The 17,574-nt window shown below is 43.0% G+C and overlaps 1 protein-coding gene across 2 annotated transcripts in view; it reads right to left on the bottom strand.

The window, feature by feature from the left end:
* PLCB1 (phospholipase C beta 1) overlaps nucleotides 1–17,574 on the bottom strand; it is a 637,760-nt gene that overhangs the window by 114,566 nt on the left and 505,620 nt on the right. For both annotated transcript variants that reach the window (XM_024192884.3, XM_024192885.2), the window contains exons 18-23: nucleotides 16,983–17,107; nucleotides 14,708–14,862; nucleotides 12,254–12,418; nucleotides 9,109–9,208; nucleotides 7,377–7,481; nucleotides 6,415–6,524 (exon numbers count right to left, since the gene is read on the bottom strand). In XM_024192884.3, coding sequence (XP_024048652.1) covers nucleotides 6,415–6,524; nucleotides 7,377–7,481; nucleotides 9,109–9,208; nucleotides 12,254–12,418; nucleotides 14,708–14,862; nucleotides 16,983–17,107 — 760 coding nt within the window. The remainder of the gene's footprint in view (nucleotides 1–6,414; nucleotides 6,525–7,376; nucleotides 7,482–9,108; nucleotides 9,209–12,253; nucleotides 12,419–14,707; nucleotides 14,863–16,982; nucleotides 17,108–17,574) is intronic.

Below are 17,574 nucleotides of genomic sequence, written 5' to 3'. Positions count from 1 at the left end.
ATATAATTCAGCTGAGTAGTTTTCAGCCACAAAACAGACAGGTAATTTACTCATTTATAATATGTATTAGTTAGCAATATCAGAGGTAAAACTACATGGAATCAGCATTGTGCTGCATCATAAAACCCTTCTAGAAATAAGTAGAAGGTAGCAGGAAAATACCATTCAAATCCCTATTATGAACAAAATATGTGTATGGAACGGCTGCTAAATTTCATAGCTAATTTTACTAGACAGTGTAATTATTCATCAACTGTCAAGACATGCACACATACTTCTTATCCCCAGGATATAATATTCTCATAATTACACTCAACAGAGAGCATATAAACAATACCTCCATCCTGCTGAACTCTACATAAATGTGTCTCTGGTATCCAACTCATCTAAGCATTTCCACAGCCTTTTCCTCCTTGCCAGTTCCCTTATGAACCCCTTACAGTTACTCTTGTGGACGGTAGGTTTACAAAGACATACAAGCACTCCATGCTCAGGGAGGAGGAGGAGGGACTCACAGCACTGGTAAGCTATTTGGATTTTCAGACGGCCAAAAAGAGTATGAAGAACTGGTTGCCATGGCACCAGCTGAATACAGTCCTGGCTTGTTCCTCAGACTGCTTCTGTTTCACTCTTTGAGGATAATCAAATTACAAGCAGAAGCAGGAGACAGCTGTCAGAATATCCGTCTGCCACTCTATCAAGAGGCAACACAGGTTCTGGTATAATTGTTTTACGCTAATTACACGGCCAGTTTACTGCAACCTGGCTCAACAGTCATATAACGTAACACTTTGCGTACTGTGAAGGGATCTCTGTCTCAACATCTTAATTCTAACACAGCTATACAATGGGATACAAGGATACCACCGCCATTGTGTCTATCAGGAGATCCAATCTATTCCAACCACTTCATTTATCTCATGCATAAGCAAAACATGATCTGAACAGTGATGTGCATGTCCACTTTCATTCTAGAATGATCCTGTTTTTGGTAGAAGTCTTGGCTGGTTTTATTTTTGTCTTCTTTAAACACTGTTAAAGGAAGTCACGTTCAATAGTTTAATAAAAAGTGCTCTGCTAGTGAGAACTTGCACTGCATGAATGATTAATAAAAATAAAGCTAGGCTTACAAGCTTGCATCCCAGCTTGCAAATTCATGCCTGGAAAGTAAGGAGCCAATTTTGTGTGTGCAAGTGCACATTTTCTTGTTTGCCACCAGGTTGATATATGCTAATAAAATTCCTGTAGCACTGCACCTTGTTTTCAAACGATTAACATGGCTGTTCAGTTTCGGGCACCAGAGATATTTGTTTCCAGAAACTAAATCGCAAACATGAGACAAGTTCAGGAAGTGAACAAAGAGCCATTTTTTGTGTAACAAGCAATTGAATCTTGTTATAAAGCACTTCCTCTTCTCAAAATTCATGACTACCCACAATTCTTAAGTGAATGTGATTTTCCCTTAATGGAGAATATCACAGGCTATCTTTCTTAATACATTATGCATTCCACCCTCATATTTTACATTTTAGTAGCGAGGTATAAAAGGAACATTAGTTTACAGGGGGTCGGCAACCTTTCAGAAGTGATGTGCCGAGTCTTCATTTATTCACTCTAATTTAGGGTTTCGCGTGCTAGTAATACATTTTAATGTTTTTAGAAGGTCTCTTTCTATAAGTCTATAATATATTACTAAACTATTGTTGTATGTAAAGTAAATAAGGTTTTTAAAATGTTTACAAATCTTTGTTTAAAATTAAATTAAAATGCAGAGCCCCCCGGACCGGTGGCCACGACCCGGGCACTGTGAGTGCCACTGAAAATTAGCTCGCGTGCTGCCTTCGGCACGCGTGCTATAGGTTGCCTACCCCTGGTTTACATCCTATGCTTTGTCATGTCTTTAGTAAAAGACTGTGCTTACTCATCAAAGGTTAGTGTTCAGCAGGGAAGAGCAGTCTTATATAGATGCATAGGACTGGATTTTGTTCTACTATACACCAAAAAGTGGCACTGTAGCTACCTTCCACTCTAACCACACCTGATGGAAAGAGGAGGGGGGATCATCTCAGAAGATCCCCTATGCCTGATTCTTTCTTGTAAAAGGGATGTTATGCCAGCAGCATATGTAAAGGCAGGACCCCTTGTGCTCTGACTTATGACAAGGCTGGGTGACTTCGAATCAGTTAGCCACAATCGGCTCCTTGTAGCCACCACTCTCCACCCTGTCTGGATGTAGTGGAGATTTCGGGGTTACAGTCTCTGTTCACTCATGTCTGTGCATGTCAATAGCAGAGGGGTCTTTAGGAAGGATCTGAATGAGGAGAGAGTAGCGGCCGGGGTGCCAGCTCAGAAAGGGTATTCCACGAGGAGGTGGCAATGGGCAAAGACACAGAGATAACCGTGAGAAGTGGGCAAACAGGACACTGAGGTTGTTATCATTGGCAGAATGCCACTTTTGGGAGTGTGGGAGGGGGCTCTGGGCTGAGCCTGGGGCAGGGGGTTGGGGTTCAGGGTGCGGGCTCTGGGAGGAAGTTTGGATGTGGGAGGGGGCTCAGGGCTGGAGTAGGGGGTTAGTATGCGGAAGGCGGTTGGGGTGCGGGCTCCGGGAGGAAGTTTGGATGCGGGAGGGGGCTCAGGGCTGGAGTAGGGGGTTAGTATGCAGAAGGGGGTTGGGGTCCGTGCTCCGGCTGGGTGGCGCTTACCTCGAGTGGCTCCCGGAAGCAACTGGCATATCTGGCTCCTAGGCTCAGCGCTGCCCCGGCCAATGGGAGATGTGGAGTCGGCGCTCGGGGGAGGGGGAGCAGCGCTCAGAGACCCCCTGGCCACCCCTGCGCCTAGGAGCCAGAGGGACGTGCAAGTCACTTCCGGGATCCGCGTGGAACCATGGCAGATAGAGAGCCTGCCTTAGCCCCGCTGCGCCGCCGACCAGCCTTTTAGCGGCCTATTAAAATCTCCTGGACTGGTTTCAGTAGCCACAGAGAGATCGATTCCGGGAAACTCCCGGCCAATCCGGGAGGGTTGGCAACCCTACCTGTGGCATGGCTGCAGGGAGAAAGGCACAGGGGCTAGTTACATGGCTCTACATCTGATGAGGACTTCCTCATGCCCAGGAATCTCCAGCTGGGGACCTGTGAGTGACTTCTGTTCCCTTTGTGCCATATGAGCAAAGGGAATGGAATGGGGCAGAGTACCCATAAAATTGCCTCCTTATAAACTATTTTACACAGGCACATTAAAAAGTGTACTGGACTTTTATAGCAGTATAGCTACAATGCACAATTAAAGTATTAAAATGCTTCTGATTTTACAAAGTATTTTTCTGGGACACAGCATTTTAAATATAGTAACTCTAAGGTTTGCAGTGAAGGAAGATCTGGACTCATGTAGTTGCCTGTGATCCAAAATTGAGAATTCATATCATGTTCAAATGTGCTTCTTTTCTGAAAATAAAGTGCTACATATTGCAAAAGAAATGATCAATTCTGTAGCTAATTCCCCTACTTTGCTGGTTTATTCCTGGATAGTATCATTCCAAACCTGTATCTGATTCAAACTGAGTACAATTAATTATTAAGTAATTTCTGTGGTTGCTAGCTTATGATTTTTCTGATTTTCACACCTGAAGGTTAACCTCTAATATCTCATTGAAAATTTGTCTATTTTCCTTCATCGATTGCTGGCAAGAAGCCTGATTAAATACATCAAAGGGAAAAAAATTCTATGCTAGGAAACCACTCATCTTTGGACATAATAGATAATCTTACAAATATAGCCTATATATTTGAAACTCCATTTAACAAAATTAACACGTGTGTGTGTGCAAATCTGAAAGTTTGACATACAGTTACCCTTGCAAGTGTGATTTTTATGAGCAAACATGCACGTAGAAAAGTAACATCCTTCACTCTGAAACCCTTACCCAAGAAGTTGAAAACAACAAGAACATAGTATGAAAAATACACAAAAGTTCAGGAATGAGAAAAATACATTTTTAGTGCTCAATCCATTTCAGATTGATTACCCAAGATGTATGTGTACCAAGACATGGTAGGAATGGGACACTTAAAATGAAACTTAATGTTGCAAATTTGCATGTATCTCCTGCCACTGCATCAGTTTTGCTAGTTTTACTGATAAACGCAATACCACAATCATGCCATTTTCCTCCTAAAACATACTTCTCTCCCACTGTAAAGTAAGAGCCTTTGCCCTAAGAGATTTCAAGCTGTTTGAAGTATTAGAGCATTAACCAAGACTGTTTGCAGCAATTTAACTTCCCATCTTCCTGTTTGCCTTTAATAAGTACTTTCTGACAATATTTTTCTTAGACTAACAAATAAGTGATAATCTTGTCCAAATCAAATGCATATTCACTTTTTATGCAAAAAATTACCTCTAGACGTGCTTAAGAGATTATGTTAAAAAAAGATTTTGCTACTAAAGTAGGATCTCATGTGTAGAGCGTCCTAGATAAACTTCTGAGATACTATTGAGTATTTCAATGTCCTCATTCAAGCAAACTTGTGAGACTGTACATAATAAAGAGACAAAGAGGCAAACTGTTGGCCAAGGAACTGTAATGACTAACTCATTTAATCTTATTTGGGGAGTGTATTCTTGGTTACAAAAGCGAGTTCAGTTGAGCTTTTATACCTTTGAGAATGAAGGATCCAGGAAATAGGGAAGGGGGCAAATAAAGGACTGTGGAGACCCTGTTTCCCTACCTTCCAGGAATCAGGACTTAATTGCTTGTGCTGAATACCCTTTAACTCATGTGACGGACCTAGAGTATGACACAGGAATTGTTTAAAATCTAATGTTGGGATTTTCAAAGCCATTCGGGTGCCCAATTTCTAGTAACATTAATGAGAATTGGGAAGCCAAATTCCACAGGTGGTTTTTAAACCTCAACATAAATAAAACTATAATATGCATTTACCACTGAAAATCAGTGCATAATTGTCAGAAGCCCCCAGGCATGCACAATAATACACATATGTCTACATGTTTGTACAATGACTGCACCTGCACAGGCAAATGTGAGTTTAGTCTTATAAATCCATGGTACACCCACATCTTGAATACTGCGTGCAGATGTGGTCACCCCATCTCAAAAAAACCCATATTGGAATTGGAAAAGGGCAACAAAAATGATTAGGGGTATGGAACAGCTTCCGTATAAGGAGAGATTAATAAGACTGGGACTTTTCAGCTTGGAAAAGAGACGACTAAGGGAGGATATGATAGAGGTCTATAAAATCATGACTGGTGTGGAGAAAGTAAATAAGGAAGTGTAATTTACTCCTGCTCATAACACAAGAACTAGGGGTCACCAAATGAAATTAATAGGCAGCAGGTTTAAAACAAACAAAAGGAAGTATTTCTTCACACAACGCAGTCAACCTGTGGAACTGTATGCCAGAGGATGTTGTGAAGGCCAAGACTATAACAGGGCTCAAAAAAGAACTAGATAAATTCATGGAGGATAGGTCCATCAATGGTTATTAGCCAGGATGGGCAGGAATGGTGTCCTTAGCCTCTGTTTGCCAGAAGCTGGGAATGGGCGACAGGGGATGGATGACTTGATGATTACCTGGTCTGTTCATTCCCTCTGAAGCACCTGGCATTCGCTCCTGTCGGAAGACAGGATAGTGGGCTAGATGGACCTTTGATCTGACCCAGTCTGGCCATTCTTATATGTTCTTAGTGATAAGTGCTTATGCAAACAAAGGCACAAAGATGAACCATTGAAAATCTGGCTTCTACAAAATTACAGTTAAACTAGAGCAATAGGTCTGAATTCTCATTCACACAAAGGACTCTACACCACTCTGGTAGTTTAATGGAGCCTTATAGTGGATGTAAAGGGGCCTTTGTGTAAATGAAAATTGGGCTCATAATGTGGAGACATCAGAATTTGTGCAGCAGGTGAAGAGAAACTCTCCTCCTGTGAAGAGAATACAATTTTCAGAGACCAAAATAGAAAGCCCTCAAAATTCCTGCAAAATTTGTAATATTTTCAAAGAAAGCGAATGATATAGTCCTCTCACTGGGACTTGGAAAACCACACGATCAAAATGCTAAACAACCATGAGGGTCTGTGGTTGGTTGTTTTTCCCCCCGCATGTTGTGTGACATCCAACACTTTTTCACTAAAGATCAGATTCTGATACCCTTACTTCATTTGACCATGCATAACCCTATGAACTTGAAGAGGATCCCACATGGAGTACAATGAACACAACGTAAGTGTATCAAAACCTGGCCCTTAGATAATGGGTGGGATTTTGAAAAGTCCTTAAGTGACTGATGAGCACAAGTCCCACTGACTTTCAATGAAGTTCTAAATCATGTAGATGCTTTTGAAAATCCCACCAAATATGATGAATTTTCAGTGACTGAAGTCTCCCTTACCTCTTTCTTTACCTCTTCTTCATCCTCCAGTGTGAGTGCTGCCAGCTGTTTAGCTCTTTGTTCCATCAAGTTTACGTATCTAATTGGATTGGATAATGCTTCAATCACATCTGGAAATGAAGTAAACATTTCAGGTCAAAGTTAATCTATGGTTTTAGAGATCATTAAGTGTTAAGAAGGTGCATAGTTTTTCTTGAAATCTATTATTCAAAGTTATCACTTGGACATCAGAATCTTCAGTGAATGTGTGACTATGCCGTCATACCAAAGGCATTAACCGTGAAACTCCATTTATGGAACTATACATTCCACACATGTTTAGGCCAATATGTAGGTGAGAATTTTAATCCCTATTTTATTACTGTGAGAGGTATTGGGGGAAGAAAAGGTAGGAGAAATGCTGCTGCTTTGAATGAGTTTCTTTTGTCTCTCCTATGTACTGTGTTTTTAAATTTATGTCCAAAACACTTGGAGCCTGGGATGAGCACTCTTTGGGGGCAGTTTTAGGATGGGATTCTCTAGCCTGTTCAGCATTAGCCCAACTCTGCTCCCACTGAAGACAATGGTAAAACTCCCAATGTTTAATTAGGACAATGCTGAGCGCTTTTGAACCCTTACGTTCACACTAATATTTTTTTTAATTGCACATTTGCAATATGATCTTGAAAGAACCACCCAGGTTCATAAATGACTCCAAAAATTAAGTACATCGTTTTACTTTGAATCTCACAGTCACTGCATATTGTTTATATTACAAAATCCCAAGACCCCTGGCTTCTTTAGGGCTACCCAAAGTCTGCTAGGAAATAAGTACTTAGGCCCCGATCCTTGACTGTGATCCGAGCAGGCAGCCTGCAGTTTTATACAGTGGTGTTTCAGGCTCTCTGTCACAAACAGATTGAGAAGGTTCCAAAGACTTGTGTATTTAATTTTACCTTTGTAGTTCATAGTTTAATAGTTACCTGCATAAGTATCGGGTACGTAGTCTTTAACGTCTATGTACACAAAGACTGCTGGCAGCATCAAAGGCTGGTTCCGCTCGTTCCTCAGACAGATGTAGTGATAGCCTGGAATATAAGAGCAGTCCAGTCCAGAATGTAAACTCTGTCCAATGTAATTATATTATTATTCATTATTTATATAGTGCCCAAGTGACCTAGGCACTTTAGAGACTGTGGGAAGGCAAATCCTTACTCAGAAAAGTTTACAAGCTACGTAGACAACATACTGACAAGGGAGCAGGTGAAAGGTGCAAGACAGCGCTATTAAAAAAAAATCTTTTCCCCTTTATTTTTAAACTATTGACCAATTTCTTGTTCTTTGGCTCATGTCAATCTGCAATTTGATTGGAGCTGGGTGTATTTTTTTTGGCGAATATCAGTCAAATGAAATAAATTTGGGAATTTGACATGAATTCGCCCAATAGTTTCAGCCAAAAGTAATTTGGGGATACCAAGATGCCATTCACAAAATGGCTGGAGGAGGAGGAGACGGTGGTGGTGCTCTCCTTATAACTTTTAGCTAAATGCTTAGGGCACTCATTGGAGATGTGGGAGAGCCAGGTTTAATTTTTCCCTCTGCCTGACGTGGAGCAGGGATTTGAATGTGGGTCTCTCATATGGCACAAAAATGTCAGTGTTAGTGCTAGCCTCTTTCTAACCACCATCTGCTCCTCCTCCTCCGGCTGTTTGGTGAATTCAGCCCTTCAAACATGCTTGAAACAAAATGTTTTGGGTCGAATGAAACTTGGTTTCTTTGACCTTAAATGATTTTTTTCAATGTGCCCAACTTTTCCCGCATTTTTTCATTTCAGTTCGACCTGGACTGAAATGATTTTTCAGAAGTGCCAGCGAACAAAAGAAATCAGTTATTTCCCTAGCTCTAATTTATATAATTCTTTGAACTTTTCTTATTGTTTTCCAGTTAGTTTGGATTGATTTGGCTTTGTAACCCTACTTTATTTTCATTTAAAATCTTTATATGTACTTCCGGTTAAGATACTCAGAGAGCTGCAAAGTTAATTAAAAGGAATCAGGATGCCGTAATATGCACACAACATGAATACCTGACAATAAAAAACCCAGAGAACAAATGACATGGCAACATATTTAAAAAGACTGGGGAGGGGGGATGAATCCTTCACATTGGCTAAAAATTAAAATACACCTATAATATGAGCATTTGCAGGCAATTTTGAAAGTGTGAAAGGATGAGCCAAGCTGACTGTCCCGTGAGAGCATGTTTCACACCCTCAGTGTTTCCACCCACCACAGCTAAAGCTCTCTGAGCAATCGACCTCAGAAACAATGACTGAAAAGGAGAAATGTCAATGAGGACTGTCACTCCCCTCCTTTCGAAATGGCATCAATGCTATAATTGACCAGTAAACGCCATCAACTGCGTTGTATGTTTTAGTTCTGTAGGTTTTCTTGTTTCATTCTAGATTTAACTTTTGTGTGATTCGGGTGTTTCTCTTCTCATGGATGGTAGAAACAGATTCAAAATTATTTACTTTTTTTTAAAAACAAAGTTATAACTAAAGCTGAAATAATACAGTACCAAATTCGGTGACTTTCTCTATCGGCTGCATACGCTGGACAGAGCCTCAGATGGCATAAATCAACATAGCTGCATTGAAGTCAACAGAGTCATGCCATGTTGGTTCTCTTCACTACAGCAGAGCCATAATCTTACCTGGTCGAATTGCTGAGACAGGCAATATCCGATGTCCAATAAACTTTCCTCCTTCTTCGTATACTGCTATCCTCAAACATGCCAGAGAAGGCAGAACCACCTACAGGGACACATTTGGTACAGTTATCGGTTGTCTGCTATAAATAAGAAAAGCTCCTTCTGCATACAAGGCATATAGCAGAGCAGAAAGATAAGGCTCTAGTGAGCTAATAAAGAGTTCTATAGCCATACTAGGAGTTTGCCATAAAACAGGTCGGAGGGCATACGACCCGTGTATGAAAATAATTCTGAAATGATCATGCTTCAGTCAAGTAACAGGTGGCACCACATTTTCTTTACAGGCGAATAACTCATTGATAGGGAATGTCTAGAACAGCCAAATCTGAAGCTGAGAACTTCCCTCTACATTTTCAAAGCAGCATGTGGCTCTCTAGCATCATGCCTCTCAATAGGCCTGAATGAGGCTTTGCAAATGTAGAGTTTAGTGACAATGTAAGAGGTGAAATCATGAGTGTCACTCAGAACCGATGTGTCCTAAGGACTCCTTAATTAATTAAGCAGGGCAGTGATAAGCACCTTAGTGCTGCTAAAACCATCAAATAACAAATCCATCAATCGGTGTGTTTTAAGAGGGAAAAGTCTGAACAGGTTGCTAGACCTTAGTTATTTAATTACATAAAGCATCCTGACAGGCTGAATAGATTGAGGCAGTTTAGCATGCTTGCATAATGCCAATAACAGTTCCTTCATGAGTGCTTTCCCTTGCATGGCTACACCTAACAGAGCTGTCCACTGCTATAGCCAGTGCTTCAGAACACCTATGCTGCCTTTCAGGGATCAGGCAAACGATGTTTACTGGACAGGTGAAGCCAGGGCAGAGTTGGGTATGCCTGGGATGCTAACCTTAGCCTCAGTGAAAGGATGGAAAAGTCCTTCAGGGTTGTACTAAGTTCCCAGGGTTGCTACAATGGATGGGCCTTGGTGGTGGAGGAAGAAATACATTAAAAAACTATAATAGTAGTAGGCCAGAAAGGAACCTGCACTAACTTCATAAACAAATACATGATGTGATTTCTTTCTAAAGAGAGATTGCTCTGGTGATATATTAAATAGCGTGTCTTTCTCCAGGAGGACGGGTGATTTGGTAGGAAATCAGTCTGCCTGTGCGAGAAGGATTAATCTTTTCCTTTATGAGGTAAGATATGTGAAAGAACTGAGCTTGGAAGGCCTGTCCCTTTCGAAAGCACTTGTTCATGGGGATCAATATTCAAGAGAGCGGGAAGGCCCAGGTGAGCGAGGGCCTAGATTTACAAAGCAGAACGCAGTCAAAGAGGAGCTTGCAGCTCCCAGTCCAACAAGGAGTAATGAGACATTTCCTATCACCCAGCTTATTTCTGGCAACAGACACATCCCCCAGTCCTTATCCCTGGCACATGGGGATAGTACAGGGTGTGTGTCACAGAGCTGTTGAGCATGACATCATCAAATATTAACCCTACAGGGCTCTCCAGTGGGATGTAGTCTTTTGTCAGATTGGCCATGACCCACGGCTGGTTTTTCTGCAAGCCATCAGACAGAAGGGCTTGCTTGCTTGAGTAGAGTCCTAGAAAGGTAGTCTCTGATTTCATCCTCAAAAGCTCTGTGCCACTGGACCTTTTCTGCTGACAAGAACAGGGACCCAGGAGTCTGGACTGTTCATGTCCCAAAACAAGGCCTATTTGAAACCAAAACCGTGCTTGGCTTTGAATGAACATTCTTACATTGTCTTAAATTTTAGTAAAGGCCCAAATCCCACAAGTAACAGACTCTACCTTAATTCCTACCCAACCGAATGGTACTGTAAAAAATATGCATCACATCTCATTACTGTGTCGTAGAGAAGCCATGTATAAATAAACATACGTGTTGTAAGACTGGTTAAACATGCATCATTTTCTCAGAACACACTATGTAGAAATCAGTGTTTTATTTACTGGATGTTTATATTTCACCTAAAAATATGTAGGCACTTAGTTTAACCGCCCACTAACAACAGATTATATGAGTTAATCTTCAAATCACTCAGAATAATAATCCAGGCCCATTATGAGCCTGGAGGCTCCCAAACATTATGGTAAAACCGGTAACAGAAATAAAATATATTAATTAAAGGCCCATGAGAACAACAACAACAACAAAATGCTAGTGCTGTTTCCAAAATCCAGCCCCGGCAGAACGCCAAAGGGAAGGAGATCAGCAGACAGAGCCTTCAGGTGAGGGAGCCCTACTGCAACTCCTAGAAAGCTGAGTTACAGGCACTGACTGTGCAAGTGCCTCCATGAGCTTTAATTGCTGTCATGGGACGTCAGGAAAAGGCAGTTTCTCTACTTGATCCAAGACTAATTAACTGCATTAACCAGTAAACTAAAAATAGACAATACTACAGCTCTCTTTAGGAAATTGGCTGCATTCCCATTTATAAAGCACTGTGAGATACCAATGCTGCAGGGGCATAATTCTGAAAGATGCTTAGCACCCTCAGCTCCCATTGACTTTGCAGGATTGGGTCCTCTGGGTAAAATTTTCCAAAGCACCTAAGTAACTCAAGAGCCTATGTCCCGTTGTAAGTGAATTGGATTTAGGCTCTTAAATCATCTGGTCCCAGATTATTAAAGGTATTTAGGTGTTGCTGTGCTCAGCATTGCAATGCCTAATTGATTTAGGAACCTAAATTTTCTAATCAAAAAGGATTAAGGCACTTAGGCATCAAAATCCCATTGACAGTCAATAGGAAAGGCTCCTAAGTGCCTAAATCACTTTATAAATGAGACTTTGGCTCCTAAATGCAATGCTCAATGCAGCAACACCTAGATACCTTTACAAATCTGGGTTTCATGCACTTTGGAAATTTTTGCCTGGTACGTACAGAGGCCCAATCTTGTGTCAATGAAGCCAACAAAGTTACATCAGTTGACTGATTTCAGTAGGAGCTGGCTTGATTTCACTGGAGCAGGGGTGGGCTCTACAGGATAGCTGTTTCAGAGTCTCTTAAACTATCTCTTCAGCAAATGCAATCACTCTGATTTTCTGTAAAACACAAAATTAACCTAGTGGAAAGCAATAAAATAATCACTGTGCACTGTAGGGAAATAAACATCACACCAACCTTCTTAAATACTATGGGTTCTTCTTCCCATACAGGATTAACAGCATTGCCTTGAGAGGTCTTTGTCTTTAAAGCTTTTCGTCTTGTATCCACAGGCAGGCCAAACATGTCTACTTCTACATAAATACCAACTTTTTTATCCGAAAGAAACTGACCTGAAATTATCTAGAAAACAAGATAGGTGTGTTTGTAAGTGATTAATAAAGACAGCTTAGTGGATTCTGAAATTTCTGGCTAAAATTCAGGCTGCAGTCTTTCTAGTGATGGTATAGTTCTCTCCTAAAGAAACCCCAAACTCAAAGCAAGCATTCTCTAATATTGCAAATACAGGACTGTAACATAACGTTATGGTAAATAAAAAGATAAGGTAACACCAGAGCTATGTGTAGTGATGTTGCAACAAAGGCAATGATAAAAGAGCAGATGCACTTGTTTCGTTTTTGTCTCTTTCCAGCCTTTTTTTTTTTTAAAGGTTGTTGATGAATTCCCTGAGTAACAAGGAGCAGAGGGATATTCAGCCAATGTCAGGGGATCTTAAAGAACCTCGGATTTGCCCGAAGTATGCCAGCTCCCATTCATTTGTGAGGCCTCAGCATGTACCATGCCATGACATCACAACTAGCACAATCGCTACTGGACAGTCAGAAGGAGCCAACTTCTGGCAATTGCCACATTGCTCTTAGGGACTCATTCCTGCAAAGTGCTGAGCATCCCCCGAGAACTCCTGAATGACCTCCATTTAGATGTGGTCTCAAAGCTGCCAGCCACCTCTTTAACACATGCCCTCACACCTCTGCTTTGCCACAGCTGACTTGTGCCTGCAGCCTCAAGGTGGATATCAGTTTCCTCCTAGTGAACAAAACAGGATATTTTGTGGGTGGCTTCTGGACAGGGGAGATTGTTTGGCTAAATAGACCTATTAATGAAATAAATTGTTTTTGTAACTCTGGGTACGAAACCATGACTTTTATAACGTCCTGAGCTCATTGCAAAAACAACCCTATTATTGTATTAATTGACACTAAGCAGCATGCTCTGTTGCTCATCTCAGTGCAAGTTAGCATTTAGCACGGACTAGGGATGTTTTCAAGGTTATACGATTTGAAATACAGCACCTCATAAACAAAAGCTTAAAAATCTTCAACCTCTTCTTAACTACATCAGTTTCCTGGTAAGTCTTATGCGATGGAAAAGAAAAGAGATTGGAAAGGAAATTAAAAACAAAACACAAGAAAATTTACTTAATAGGCAATATTCCTTCAAAATTTGAGCGTCTGTTTTTTTAGGAATTTAGATACCGTGGAGTTTAAAAATTAACTCTGCCCCACTACAAATTAAACGTATCTCATCGTCTCAATTTACAGTATGTCTACACTGCAATTGGAGATGTGACTGCAGCACATGTAGACATGAGTTAGCTCTAATCTAGCTAGAGTGAGTACCAATAGGGTAGCCATGGTAGCATGGACTTCAGAGGGGGCTAGCTGTCCATGTAAGTGTCCAGGGTTCTGGGTAGGCTTGTACTGGCTATGCTGAAGCCTGTGATGCCGCACCTTCTTGTGGTTGGTACCTGCGATGGGGTGTACAAAGGTACAGGTTAAAGAGATGCCCTGGGCCTGGGCGGCTCTGCTGCACCACACCTGCAACACCCGCACAGGCTGGAGGAAGAGCTTACAAAGGGGAACACTGTCACTTAGTGGCACTGGCAGGCAGGCTGTGGAGGTGAGCTGACCTATACTCTGAGCTTGTGAGAAGGTGCACCATGGAGCTCTTGCTGCCTGAGACCTGGCTATGGTGACCTGACCGAGCCTACAGAGAAGGGACCGGTGATTCTCTGAAGGCCAAAGACTTTATTTTTGTGTTTTAGTTCTTTACTTTAGCTGGTGGGAAAAGAGGGGCCTGGTAGGAAGTGACCCAGGGAGACAGCCGCATAGCATTTTAGGGTGCAGGATTTAGCTGCCTACCACTGGGTCCTGGATCGGAGCCCAGTTGACAGGGTGGGCCTGGGCTTCCCTACAAACCTCTGCAGAGGGGCAACTACAGAAGCCTATTCCTGAGGTGGGGAACTTAGCTGGGGGGGAGAAGCCCCTGAAGATAAAAGGGTCTGGCTCTGCGATATTGACCCAAGGGGTAGAGTCCTGAGCATCCTGCTTAATCCTGAAAGCTCCCCCTGTTGGACTCTATACATATCCTGAAAGGGACAGACTTGAATACATGACCTGGCTGGAGGGCGGAGTCACCAGAAAGACAGACGACTGCAGGGTGAAGCAGCAGTAAGAAAGGGGGATGCCCAGAAGATAACCTGCCACACCCCGGCCTGACCACTAGGCTGCGCTGGTGAGGAGCGTCCCTGCAGTGTGGACACACCTAAAGAAGATCTGTCAGGGCTCCAGATAAACCAGAAATATGTCCAGGTTCTAACATAAACAGAATTTTCAACAACTGTGTACATACCTTCACAGACAAGGTGTTGGCTACTATTCCATCCACAATACTTTCAGTAAATGGGTCAAAATGTTTGTCTGGTCGTCTCATAAACTCTGGCTTTAGCCTGTAACCACTTTTGCCATTGTATTCATACATCCCCATGTTTATTTGCATAGACAAATCTAAGCAATAAAAATATCATGAGGAATTAACTTCTGGATAAGTATCAAATATACAAAAACAAGTACAGCTGCAGGAATATGACTAAGCACAGTGTGAATAAACAGCTATTTCTTGAGCACTGCTGTCACTTAAACCTAGGTTTCAGGAAATCTTTCACTGAAAGACTGAAGTTTCACTCACACAATCCTCAGTGGCCACCATCTTGGATTCTCTCTGTAAGAGGAGGGAATTCTCTAGAGATGTTCCGGAAGATGCGGAGTAACATTTTCAAAAGAGCCTAAGGCCTAGATTTTAAAGGTATTTAGGTGTTGCTCTGCTCAGCGTTAAAGAGCCTAAGTGACTTAGATGGCTATGTCTCATTTTCAAAAGTGAGTTAAGCTCCTAAATCCTGTTGACTTTAGGGTGACCAGATGTCTGGTTTTCGACCGCATCACCCGGTCGAAAAGGAATCCTTGCAGCTCCGGTCAGCACCGCTGACTGGGTGGTTGACTATCTGGTTGGTGCCGCCGCACAACGGGTCTGGCAGGCTCCCTGCTAGCCTCCACACCTCGCAGCTTCTGGGAAGCAGCCAGCGTGTCTCCACTCCGGCTTCTACGCATAGGGGCAGCCAGGAGGCTCCGCATGCTGCCCCCACCCCAAGCGCTGCCCCCGCAGCTCCCATTGGCCGGGAACCGCAGCCAATGGGAGCTGCGGGGGCGGCGCCTGTGGCTTGGGCTCCACACTAAGCCACCTGACCCACCTCCACGTAAGAGCCGGAGAGTGGACATGCCGTTGCTTCGGGCAGCTGCTTGAGAAAAGCACCACCCAGTGCCTGTACCCCTGACTCCCTCCCAGGCCCCAAGCCCCTGCCCCGGCCATGATCCCCATTCCGCCCTCCAAATCCCTCGATCCCAGCCCGGAGCACCCTCTTGCACTCCAAACCCCTCATCTGCAGCCCCACCCCAGAGCCTGCACCCCCAGCCGGAGCCCTTACTCCCCCCCCACACACTCCAACCCACATGCCCCAGCCCTGATCCCCCTCCTGCCCTCTGAACCCCTTGGTCCCAGCCTGGAGCACCCTCCTACCCCCAAATCCCGCATCTCCAGCCCCACCTCAGAGTCTGCACCCCCAACCAGAGCCCTCACACCCCCGCGAACTCCAACCCCCGCCCCAGCCCAGAGCCCCCTCCTGCACCCCAAATTCCTCATCCCCAGCCCCACATCAGAGCCCGCACCCCCAGCCGGAGCCCTCACCCTGCCCCGCACCCCAACTCCTTGCCCCAGCCTGGAACCCCCTCCAGCATCCTGAACCCCTCATTTCTGGCCCCACCCCAGAGCCTGCACCCCCAGCCAGAACCTTCACCACTTCCCATACCCCAGCTCCCTGAACCAGCCAGGTGAAAATGAGCCAGTGAGTGAGGGTGGGGAGAGTGAGCGACAGAGGGAGGGGGGATCAAATGAGTGTGGGGTGGGGCCTCGGAAAAGGGGCGGGGCAAGGGTATTCAGTTTTGTGGGAGTAGAAAGTTGGCAACCCTAGTTGACTTTCAATGAGACGTAGGCACCTAGATGTACAATTTCCCTTTTATGCACGCACATGCAGGTGTTTGTGGGAACAGCGAGCATGCATTTCACGGGATGCACCCATTGGGCCCGCCTACGAAAATCTGGCCTTGTCATTATGTACTTTGCCAAGAACAGTTGAATCCAGGTGTTATTGCAATAAAAATGATTAATAACAATTATCTCTGGAGACTGAGGGAAAGTTAGTTATATTTTCAGTTCATTACACAACATAAAGGTGCTGCTATTAACGTGTGAATATTTGCAGGCCTACATATGAGATACTTTTATTTTTTCCAATACACAGAAAACCATTTTTACATTTCAGAAACTGCAATATGGTGACGGCTGGTAAATGACGGCTCTTTAAGATGACCACTGTGTGCATGTTGAACTACAGTATAATATGCTAATGAATTTGAGAATAACTTGGGTTCAGTGATAGGAATGAACAAACAGCTTTCTAGAACTGGTCAATAGCCCAACATCTTTTGTTGAACAAAACAACTCTCTTGGCTTCCAATCACAAAACCTATTGAAAAAGTACAGCCCACTAAACCAAGAAAAAGCTGAGACTTACCTACAGTTTGGAAGTTAAGAGCAACCAGTTGACAGCCAGCATTCCAGAAGACTTGTGGCATGTAGTTTGAGGAATCTACACGTGTTCCCTTTGGATAAATCCTGCTAAGCTGCCTTTTGTTATATCTAGGTGGTGAATGGTTAAGATACAGAACATTTGGCAAAATAACTATATATACTTTCAGTCATTAAATGTAGCTGCTCTTTACAGAACAACAGTAGGTTGCTTAGTGGAGTTCTCCAAACATACTACATCCACAGATTCACGTTCTTGGGAGGGCGGCTAGCCTATACACATACTCAGGTGTCTAAGTTGAGGTTATAAAATGATACATGACATACTTTTCTTTTGTTCCTGTGAGGGCTAACAGACTCTAAAGAAGCAAGGGAAAAACATAGGCAAGTGTGGATCTTAGAAGACAATATATTTGTAACTTCAGTTACACAGTAAAGAATCGAATATGGTCCTAAATTGCCTCTACAGAAACGAACCAAAGCTGGACTGAGGAAAGCCGAGTTAAGAAGTAACTGCTCTCCTCACATGAGTTTCAGATCTAGCCTCCACATAGAGAAAGCAATGGTGAGTAAACTGA

Source organism: Terrapene carolina, unplaced genomic scaffold, assembly GCF_002925995.2.
Source record: "Terrapene carolina triunguis isolate 2854851 unplaced genomic scaffold, T_m_triunguis-2.0 Scaffold132, whole genome shotgun sequence".
Lineage (NCBI taxonomy): Eukaryota > Metazoa > Chordata > Testudines > Emydidae > Terrapene > Terrapene triunguis.
This window is presented reverse-complemented; position numbering and strand designations above follow the sequence as displayed.